This window comes from Cibotium barometz, chromosome 24 (assembly GCF_041138505.1).
Source record: "Cibotium barometz isolate CiBa-2024 chromosome 24, ASM4113850v1, whole genome shotgun sequence".
NCBI classification, from domain to species: Eukaryota; Viridiplantae; Streptophyta; class Polypodiopsida; order Cyatheales; family Cibotiaceae; genus Cibotium; species Cibotium barometz.
Window position 1 is genome coordinate 33,817,595 of NC_141069.1, and position 11,950 is coordinate 33,829,544.

The window sequence follows — 11,950 nt, forward strand, 5'->3', positions numbered from 1 at the left end:
TAGAATTTAAACATAGATTTTAAGAGAATTCTAATTTTGATATAAAAATTCTTTGTGCATCTAATTATGCATAAAACTCAACTTTAATGAGAATAACACTTTTGAAATAAAAATAATTTCTTTATGCATCTTTCTATGCATAAAATCAAATTTAATGAAAATAACACTTTTGAAATAAAAATAAATCCTTTATGCATCTTTCTATGCATAAAATCAATTTTAATGAGAATAACACTTTTGAAATAAAAATAAATCCTTTATGCATATTTCTATGCTAAAAGCAATTTTAATGAGAATAACACTTTTGAAATAAAAATAAATCTTGTAAACATCTTTCTATGCATAAAATAAATTTTAATGAGAATAACACTTTTGAAATAAAAATAAATCCTTTATGCATCTTTCTATGCATAAAATCAATTTTAATGAGAATAACACTTTTGAAATAAAAATAAATCATTTATGCATATTTCTATGCATAAAATCAATTTTAATGAGAATAACACTTTTGAAATGAAAATAAATCCTTTATGCATCTTTCTATGCATAAAATCAAATTTAATAAAAATAACACTTTTATAATTAAAAAAATTCCATTACGCATCTTTCTATGCTTAGAAATTAAATTTAATGAAAATAACACTTTTATATTAAAACAATTTCCATTATGCATCTTTCTATGCATAGAAATCAATTTTAATAATTCATATTAGTGATATCCATGCATATTCATAGGTGAATATGCACATGGAGTAATTAGAATATTTCTTTTAAAATGCACAAATGGTGGGAATTACTCTTTTGGAATAACATAAAAATAAACTTTCTTTTCCATAAAATTCTGGAAAATTTTACCATAACCTCCTTTGTATGGCTGACCATTTCTCATTTTTATCATTCTAATTTCAACTTAAATTAACCCAATCTAGATGTATAGAACTCTAATCTACACAATTTTCAGAATTCAAGAGAATAAATAGTAAGAAAATTTTAATTAATCATTTAACTAATCTTTCTAGGATTAAGAAAGGCTGAATTGTAAAGAAGAGAAGGGGGTGGCCTTTTCCTCAAATGCATAGCATTTGAATTTAATTCAAGCAACTATAAAACAAGAAAATCAAGAAAACCATAGATTTAGTTTTTAAAAAAGTAAGAAAATTTAGCTTACATGGAGTTGTAAGCTTTCCTTTGGCTTGGGGGGATTGAGGGTTATTTTTGAAGCAAGAGTGGCCACCAGATTCTTTGGAGAGGATTAGGCCAAAAACAATTGAATTATTAAGAAATTCAATGTTAAATGGCTCACAGGATAGGAGCAGAGTAACAGTGCATAAACACCATTAAGCTTTTACAAAGGGGGAGGCTCCTAATTATAGGAAAAAGTGAGCCTCTAACCAAGCAAACTGATTCTTGAATTTTTCATATCAGTTTGGTCCATTTTTGTAGTCAGTTTAGCTTACTTTTTGGATCTAGTTGAAACAGGAGACCGAGAAGGGAACGGGCATGGCAAGATTGCCATGGGCATACACTTCAAGAAAAAAAAATGGTACGAGCGTTCGCTTTGGGCATGACAAGTGGTATGGGCGTGGCACAAATGGAGCGACCGTACGCTTCCTAAATGAGGTGCAAAAGAGAATGACATGGGCGTGGCAAAACTAACACGGCCGTGACAATGAATAATCAGGAGAACGGGTGTACCCTTCAAGAAGGAACGCTCGAGGCAAATCTAGAACAGCCATGTGGCACTGTCGAATTCAGAGATTTTTAAGATTTTCCTGAGGATTTTATGGAATTTAAGACTGCAGGTCTAGCCACCCACTATATTCCCTGACAAATTAAGTTGTACCAAGTTGATTGAATGCACTTTATGCACAATTTAATGCAATTATTCTATTTTTAATGTAACTATCACATTCAAGGCTAAAGATTTTCCCATAAGCGAACGGTTGTACTCTTCTTTGAACTACCAACATAAGGTGATTTTCACGTGGTTTTTCCCTCCTATTCCTGCTAATTCAGGTATCTTCCCACCCATTTTTGTGTTTTTGATTCAATAGAGAGCTAGAGCTAGTCTCAAGCTATCTATTGTTGCCTACAATGCTTAATGAATGCTAATTAATTAAGATTAATTTTTGGATTAAACTAAAGTGCAAACTTAATAAAAAATAAATAAAAATCAAAGAGTTGCATGAATGTCAAGGGCAATGTTGAGCACTTACTTGTGTCTCCCGTGGTGTCGGTGAAGATCTCAATGCTCCGATGCTCAATCAACCTTTAGTACTCCATGGATTCACCACCATCAATAAACAAAAACGAGCACAAAATCAAGCAACCAATGGGTCGATTCGCACTCCAACTGGGCCAAACAAGGACTCTAGCAAATGAACAAAGTGGAGGACCATAAGCTAAATGCATTTCCTGGCAGCAACGCCAAAGATGTTAATCCTAACGTACTACCTTACACACAAGAGGGAGAGATAAGAGAAGAGAGACACATGAAAGGGTCGAGTCTGGAGAGTTGCACTTAGCCAATTCTAATGAGGGTTAACTCCTCGATGTGAAGCCGCTAGGGGCTTACTCCACCGCTAGTTTAATGGCTAGGTAGAGATCAAGAAGGAGGGAGCTATGGAAAGCTCAACCTTCACTTCATGCCACATGCATGCAAGAGGAACTTGGTAGAGATCAAAGAGAGGGGAGAGAAGGAGAGAGGTTAGAGCATCACCATCCCTACAAGCACACACCAAAAATCAAGCATGTAAGCAAGTAAACACAAGCAAGCATACATCCACAAGCTCAAACGAGAGAGAGAGAGAGAGAGAGAGAGAGAGAGAGAGAGAGAGAGAGAGAGAGAGAGAGAGAGAGAGAGGAGGCAAAGCTCAAATGAGACTAATGGGATTGTCCCTTTTCATATTTTATAAATGTCTCATATACAAGAGCTCATCGTTACAATGGATAGCCGCCCATTTATAATGGGGGCCAAAACTAGTGTTCCTAGCTCTATGTACAACTATTCCTCATGACCGGCTTTACACAAGCTGTAAGCTCGGTCATCCCATGTCTCTTTTACATTAAGTGCTACACACAAAGAATATGTTTTAACCTTAAAAAGGTTAATGTCGCCACAATTCGTGATCACTACCCCTTTCCTATATAGACCATATATAATAGAGTTACCAAAGCAGCAGCTTATATCTTCGTTGATGACTTCCCTAGCTATAACCAAGTGACAATCAACCAAGCCAACCAATACAACATGGTGTTTGCTAACAAAATATAAAACCTATGTGAGTATCACATCATGCCATTTGGCTTGACCAATATCCTGCCTTCAAGAATCTCCCTTCAAAAGTTATTAGACATGTTCATTGATGACCTATGTATGCACTCTAAGTGTGGTGGAAAGAGAATCGTCCTCATCTTCAACTAGTCTTGGATAGATGAAGACTCTACCACATGTCATTAAACACACTTAAATGTTAATTTTGGGTTAAACATAGTGTAATTCTTCGACACATCATTCCCAAGGACGACATCTCTACAATGAATGAAAACAAGATCCGTGTGATCTTAGAGTTGCCACCACCTATCAACTACAAAGGGGTGCAAAGATTCATGGGGCGGCACATATTATATTACATAAGATTTATCTTTATGTATGCCATATATGCCAGACCTTTGTATAACCTACTAATTATCTTCGAATGGATAGATGAATGCCAATGGGCATACAAAAAATTGAACAAGGCATTAGCAAGTCCATCCATCCTAAGATCCCCCAAATGAAATCTAATTTTTCATGTACATATTGACTCTTTAGCCTTTGCCATTGGATACGTGTTAACACAGCCGCCCAGGAGCACAACATGGACTGTGACCTTTGCTAGTCATCAACTTAATGATGCTGAGTGCAACTACACCACCACTTAGAGAGAGAGAGGGGTTAGTTATGGTAGATGTTATGAAGAAGTACATGCATTATCTACATGTGGATACCAAATTGGTGTTCTTTGTTAACCATCATCAAGCACTATTGTACTTGGTGAATAATCCTTTCACCATGTGGTGCATCACTTGATGGTTGCTTATTCTTTTAGAGTTTGATTTTACCATCACCATGCAAAGGGGGTATGTGCATGTTTATGCCGACCACCACCTCTCTAGAATTCCAAATGGAGAACCCTCTAGATCTTTTCAATGCTCTAGATTGAGTGAGACATCTCATTAGAAAGACATCCCCCTATCAATTAATTACAGGAATGTTTTACAAGAAGAAGGGCCAAGATGATTATGAAGAAATGCATTCATGAAGATGACTTTGTTGTCATTCTTGAACGAGCCCCTTTTGGCATAGGTGGAGGACACTATGCCAAGGACACAACTATCCCCTCCAAGCCACAAGGTTCTCTAGGCCAAACTTTGGTGGCCTAGAACACTTTTTGGAGATGCAGCTAAATTTGTCTCACTGTAACAAATGCTAAAGGTTTACCATAGTCCACAAAAAGGACTGAATGCCCCTGACCCAATAGTTTCAAAATAAATCTTTGAATAGATGGGGTTTAGATTTTGTGGGTCTCTGCTACGGAAACCTAGGCATGTTTTATCATCACCACCACAAATTATTTCACAAAATGGGATGAGACCAAAGCAACGCAAAAATTGGATGGGAGGGCTACCGCCAAGTTTCTCTACAAGAATGTGATTACTCATTTTGGCTCTACCACTAGAAATAGTGAGCGTTTGTGGTACACATTTTATTAATGAAGTAGTGAACTTCTTGCTCAAGGAATTCCTTGTGGTGCATAGTAAATCAACACCTTACTACCCCACAAGCGGACGACCAAGCTGAAAGAATAAATAAGACTTTATGCACTATTCTCACCAAGATGGTAGAACCATCGAGAAGAAATTAGGAACACAAGTTACACTCTACTCTCTGGGCCTACCGCACGACATAAAAGGTGGTTGTTAATTGCACACCTTTCCAGCTCGCATTTTGGCTTGACGTAGTCATGCCAATGGAACACTTGGTTGCAAACCTCCGAATTGCAACCAAATAAACCCTCTCATGGAGAGATTAGTTGCCTTAGAGTAACTTAGTGAGCAAAGACTGCGATCCACTTTACGGATTCATGGTGACGACTAACTCAAGGATGTGTATGGAAGTAGGAGACATGGTGCTAATGTCTCCTACCTCCATACACAGATTAATGGTTGAAAAACTAAGGTGCAAGTAATGATTTGATGACTAATTGAAGGATAAGTGTATGGAGGTAGGAGACATGGTGTTAATGTATAGTGTCAAGAATACCAAACAGAAACTTAAGTAGAGAGGCCAACATCCCGATAGAGTGACAAATATTTCTCCTCAAGGCACAATAAAGATAGAGACCCTAGATCATATTAAGATGAAAGGATACTTGAGCTCTGCTTTGAAATGGTTACTATATCTCTAATGTAAATGGGTTTACCCCATCAACATCCTAAGCCTCATTCTCCACTTATAAGCTACCACCATGACAAGAAACCTTTAACGCTACACCTCATTCTTGCCTCATTGTGTCGGCCATCCCCTCCAACCCTTTGGAGAACCAAAACCTCATAAATAGAGATGACGACCACCCCCCAAACCTCAACCTCAGTAACCCTTCTGGGAGTTCACCACCAAGAAGGAATGGGTACCCTCACTATTTGGTGCAAAGCCAGCCAACCACCACATGCGGAGATATGCCAAATGGGAGCCCCATGCCATAATGCTCTACCCGGACCTTGAACCACACCGTTTAGAACCCCATCAAGCTGCAAGAAGCCCAATGCTTCTATGAAGGAAACCTATCTATTTAGGTCCCAAAAATTTTGTCGTCTGCATAACTCCATAAGCCAAAAATAATCTAAGCGACAGACTGCAGCTCCTAATACCGCCCTAGAAATCGATGTCTCATTGGATCCCGACCAAATTGCTAGAAGCACAAGGATTCTATGAAACCCCCACATATGGGTGCCAAAATTGAAGACAGTTGTACCTCAGACACCTGCAAATGCACCCTCATATATTAACTCCAAGTGGGTGCAAAGACCCAAGGAAACCCCCACATCTAGGTGCTCAAATTAAAGGAAATCGTGCCCCGAACATCCATAAATGCACCCTCTATCATGAACTTCAAGTGGGTGTGGAAATTGAAGGTCTTTCTTTGTAACCACCCTCGAAGTCTCTGCAGGAATGCAAAGCAATGACAACCACCCCGATTGTGCATGCCATACCCATTAATGAAGTTGGTGAAAGAACGAGTGGTGCCACCAAGCCTGTGCACTGTGGTTGCACTTAAAATAGTTCTAAACTCTGATGAGCCACCCAAAGTGCCATGTGTTCTAATGTACCCCATAGTTGGGCCCCAATCCACCAAAGGGATCCCCATGGCCCCATGATACCCCCTTGCAACTCACCATAACATCAACTCATTAGCTGGAAGACTAAAGTTCAAACAAGCACATTAGCCAAGCCAATCACAGTGGCATAGCCAAGCTTTTGTTAAATTGTCTAGTTACTATCTTCATCAAGAATGGCAAATAAACACAAAAACCCAAAAACATAACAAGAAACAGAAAATAATAACTAAAAACATGTACATTTGCACCATCTACACCGACATTTACATGTGTGCACTCGTTCGTACACAAGTTACATTTTCACCTGCTTTGCCACACATTACATTGTTACACCCGCATGTACACGCACCAATACGTTCATGCACTTACACCCATGCACGTGCACTCACATTTACATCCATACGAATATGCACATCCACCTACACACACCAATACGTTCATGCACTTACATCCATGCACGTGCACTCACATTTACATCCATACGAATATGCACATCCACCTACACATGTATTCACTTACACTCAACATGTGCACATACCCACACCTAGCTCATGCACATCACCATTTACGTTGTGCACACACAACCAACACAATAACCCATTCACTTCCCATTTGCACATTCCCACTTGTACAACACATGCACCCATGCATGTGAACATAACTAACACAATTGCCCATTCACTTCCATGCACATTGGCATGTGCAACTGTATTCATCTTTGAACATGCGTGCTATTCACACACCTTCACCCACTTTTACTCACGTCGACACACCCATTTGTATGCACCATGCATTTGCTCGTGCACCACCCATATTCTCTTTTGCACACGCACAATTGCTCACATGCACACATTCAACACCATGCACGTATGCACCCATGCCTCTCATACACACATTCACTTACACATTTTTATCCCACATAAGCAAGCACATACAAGGGCACCAACACTTGCGCCCACCTTTCCATACTCAGGTGAAAATGTATTTCGTTCGTACACAAGTTACATTTTCACCTGCTTTGCCACACATTACATTGTTACACCCGCATGTACACACACCAATACGTTCATGCACTTACACCCATGCACGTGCATTCACATTTACATCCATACGAATATGCACATCCACCTACACACACCAATACGTTCATGCACATTTACATCCATACGAATATGCACATCCACCTACACATGTATTCACTTACACTCAACATGTGCACATACCCACACCTAGCTCATGCACATCACCATTTGCGTCGTGCACACACAACCAACACAATAACCCATTCACTTCCCATTTGCACATTCCCACTTGTACAACACATGCACGCATGCATGTGAACATAACTAACACAATTGCCCATTCACTTCCATGCACGCATGCATGTGAACATAACTAACACAATTGCCCATTCACTTCCAACTGTATTCATCTTTGAACATGCGTGCTATTCACACACCTTCACCCACTTTTACTCACGTCGACACACCCATTTGTATGCACCATGCATTTGCTCGTGCACCACCCATATTCTCTTTTGCACACGCACAATTGCTCACATGCACACATTCAACACCATGCACGTATGCACCCATGCCTCTCATACACACATTCACTTACACATTTTTATCCCACATAAGCAAGCACATACAAGGGCACCAACACTTGCGCCCACCTTTCCATACTCATGTATATCTACCTCTTTACATTTACACTCACACATAAACCACACCTTCACACATTTCCACATGCATGTGCACACCTACCATGCACACCATATACTAACGCTTGATCACATGTGCAACTGTAAGCACACATGCATGTGCATAAACACATTTCACATTTACATGTGCACAACCACCCCTTCCCCCATGCACATTGCTTTCACATTTGCATACGTATTTCCATTTGCACATACACCATGCTCATGTATCCCACATACTTGCACGTATACGTGAATGCACATGCACATAACCAAAATCCATTCCATCCATCATGCATGCACACCACCCCCCTCATCTCAAAAAATTAAATGCCCCTTACAATCCCCCTTTCTTTTTAAAAAGAGAGATCCTCTTCTTTTTCTTTTTCCTTTTCTCTTTTGTTCCTTTTTTATTTTTTCCTTTATTCTCAAATAAAATAAGGAACACTTAATTAAAAGGAAATCTTGGACATTTTAAAAAAGCCAAAGGAATACGATATTGAAGGAATGCTTAATCAAATGGAAGTTGTTTTTGAAAAGCCTAAGGAATAAGATATTGAAGGAAAACTTAATCAAGTGGAAGTTCTTCCGAACAAAAGACTCTACATGTAGAGCATCTTCCTAGCAAAAGAGGTTACATGGGAGAAAGAGGAAAACCTAGTAAAAAAATATCCCGATTTTGCAAGATGGGAACATCTCAGTGGCAAAGAATGTGAGATCTATTGTACTCGTATATTACTTTGACAATATTGATTAATATAAAGTTCATTCAAATGATAAAATGTGTAAAATGATACCTAAAAAATATATTAACTTGTTAAATCCTTCTAAATAAATATATTAATTTTAAAAAATCATTTTTAAGTAGAGATAATAGGATTCATATACATAAAATTGTAAAAATAAGCCTTGGGTGCACATGTAAGTGCACGCACACCTACGGTTAATAAGATTAAAATTAGACTATATAAAATTTTACTAAAAGTGACAATAAGCGTTAATTAGGCTAATGCCAATATCAAATTAAACATATCGTGCCTAAAATTGCTTAGGCTACCATGGAAAAAAAATGTTAATTAGACTAATGCCAATATTAAATTAAACATATTGAGCCTAAAATTGCTTAGGCTACGATGAAAAGAAAAAAGAAATTTAAACCTTTATACAAGGGAAGGTTCAAGGAAAAGGAGAATTACACAGGTTGCGGAGAGGAAGAAAGAGCTGTGTGTGTGTGTGTGACAGGGGGAAGGCATTTTGAAAAAGAGAGCGGAGCTGCTAGTCATTGACTAGTAACTAGGTACGGCCTTTGAATATGAAGTGTAAAATCTTTGAAAATCCGGGGCCCCCACCACAACTTTTGAAGATTCTTTTTCCCACCACATTTATTTCAAACCGCGTACGACGTTATCTCGATTGCGTTTAAAAAAAACAGCTTTTTTCAGGCGCAGAAAAAGAAATCAAGCTTGAAAGTTACAACCGCATGTGTATGGTCTCTGATAGTAATTTTATGCAGCTTCAGTTGGTATATTTTTTTAAGGGGGGGGGGGGGGGGAGGGGGGGGCGCATTTTAAGCCCAAATATGGGCTTCCATGCTGCCTCCCAAGACTAGATTTTCCCTTCAACTCATGATCTTCTATTCAGTCCCCTCGATGCATCCACTTCCACATCCAATCTCATGCTCATGAAGGGACCTACGTATGGAGCCACCACCACCAGTGCCATGACCAGAGTAAACTGCATCCAGCACAAGACACCATACACATGGCTGCAAAAATTAGCTTTCACAGCTTCGCACTGCATAATCACTTGCCTATCAGAGCAAAGCCTCCTTACTCCCCAGAAAAAAGAAAAGAAAAGCAAAGCCTCTTTAATTCCCTAAAAAGAAAGATGCACTCAAAGAACTGGTATCCCTTTAGTATGGATCAGGGCTTACACAACAAACTGCTTGTTGACATTACTTACTAGCATGGGCAGTGTTAAAACCCTCCAAATTGGCCAAAGAGCATAGGAGAACCTGAAACCCCCTTCATCATCAGAATGAGAATCCAGTTTTCTTAATGAACCCGAAAAAAAAGAGCTATGGGTATGGAGCTCACAAGATGAAAGCAGCCAATCCAATCATGGTAGCCGCAGGGACTGCACCACCAGGAGCTACAATCTCCAGCCTTTCTTCAGCTTTCTTGACTGTTCGTAGCCGTAGTGCGAGGTACAGCAAGATCCCAAGGTTGAGGATGAGGCAGGCTAGTCCAAAGTTGAAAGGAACTCTATGAAAGATGACAGAAACAGACCAAATGGGTAATGCCATGGAATGGATGATGTTAAGGTTGTGAGGGTTTATTCAAATGGAACAGTAATAAGTAGATACATGCCATGGGTAGCACATACAGTTGCCATGGAGAGCACATGCCAGAGAAATTATGAGCTCAACAAGCACATCTTGTGGAATTAACTGTAATGTGGGTGAATTTAATGAATTGGCACAAGAGTTAGCCCCCACAATAGAGAATTGAGCAGACCTACCTGTGGATGCGAGGATCGGTGACCAAGAGAACCACCAGATTGGTGCGAAAATCGCCAAAGTACACTATGAATGCTGCAGATGCAACCCACAGTAGATTTTCCAATCTTTGACGCCATAGAGCATGGGGAGGAGATGATAAGTGGGCGCGGATTGAGTTGAAATAGTGTAGTGTGTTGGAGGTGATGTTGCCAGAATGTGACAACAAGGGAAGCTGTTGTTGCTGCTGCTGTGATTCCACCTCCACTTGAGAAAAGCTGTACCTCTGCCTCACCTTGAGCAGGGACATAGCTCGATTTTCACAGAGAATTTAGGAGAAGAGGAAGAGGAGAAATGCAAGCAAAAATGCTGTTAATTGAAGCAGATGGATGCGATCAAGAAAGGCAGAAACGGGCTCTAATGGATAGAAAAATGCTTCACATTATGCAAGAAAGCACCGAAATCGAAGCTGGAAGATGCTGGGTTGGAAGAGATGTGAATGAAGTCACCTCTAGTGGTTGAACTTATCCCCCCTTGCTTTTGCACAGAAAAAGCAAGGGACACTGTCAGTCGTTGCAAGACTCCATCGCCATAAATAGAGCATTCTGGCCCCTAGTCCTCACAGCTTCTTTCTTCTTCACTTTCTTTTGGTATCTACTCAGATCTTTCTCCTTCCCTTCCTTTTAACAGTGGATCTGTCATTTCACACCGCTCCCACCTCCTTTTGTAGACGCTTGTTGCTGACTTCCACCATAGCTCCCCATATAGCGCCCAAAAAGCACGGGTGCATTCACATGAAATTCTTTTCCCACACCGATTCCTAGGGTTTTGGGAGCAGGAATACCAAGAACGAGCAATAGCTGCGGCACCGGTTAGCTACTCTCACCTAAGGGCCTACTCACGCTGGGCATCAACCATCCCAGAACTACCTAAACCTGCCACCTACACACAACGCGTGAAATGGTTGCCCACTTTGTAAGCTTCGTCGTCTTTTGCACTAGCTTCGAAGACTGCAGCGGCCTTTAATAGCGCCAGATACCCACTCGATACCCGTGGTTTGCAATCGCGTGAACAGGCCCTAGCGGGGGGAAGATACAAAGCAGGGCTAGGCCACTAGCAACAAGTAGTACTTGCAGGCAGCTATCTAAATATCTATACACCTGCTGGCGATATTTTGTGCAAGCTCTGCTTTTTTCACTAGTTGGTGAAAATCCTTTTCTCGTTTGGCTTGTGAAATTTGTTGAACTTTGAACTTGGAGTACCACCTTTCAGTGTAGTATTTGGTGAACTTGGAGTACACACACTTTCTCTCCCCCCCTCTCTCACATTTTCTCTCTCTCTCATGCAAACACAAAAATAATCTCTCTTGT

General features: G+C 39.9%; 1 protein-coding gene across 2 annotated transcripts; it reads right to left on the bottom strand.

The window, feature by feature from the left end:
- Positions 1 to 9,639: 9,639 nt before the first annotated feature.
- On the bottom strand, positions 9,640 to 11,707 carry LOC147625210 (uncharacterized). Of its 2 annotated transcripts, none has more exons than XM_086818473.1 (4): positions 10,604 to 11,707; positions 10,180 to 10,347; positions 10,017 to 10,097; positions 9,640 to 9,817 (listed from the first exon to the last, which is right to left on the bottom strand). In XM_086818473.1, exons 1-4 carry the CDS (start codon positions 10,888 to 10,890, stop codon positions 9,775 to 9,777), a joined length of 579 nt encoding a protein of 192 aa, XP_086674599.1. In that variant the 5' UTR covers positions 10,891 to 11,707; the 3' UTR covers positions 9,640 to 9,774. The 2 variants fall into 2 exon arrangements, with proteins under 2 accessions (XP_086674599.1, XP_086674598.1); XM_086818472.1 differs by having other exon boundaries at positions 10,046 to 10,097; positions 10,604 to 11,702.
- Positions 11,708 to 11,950: the final 243 nt, after the last annotated feature.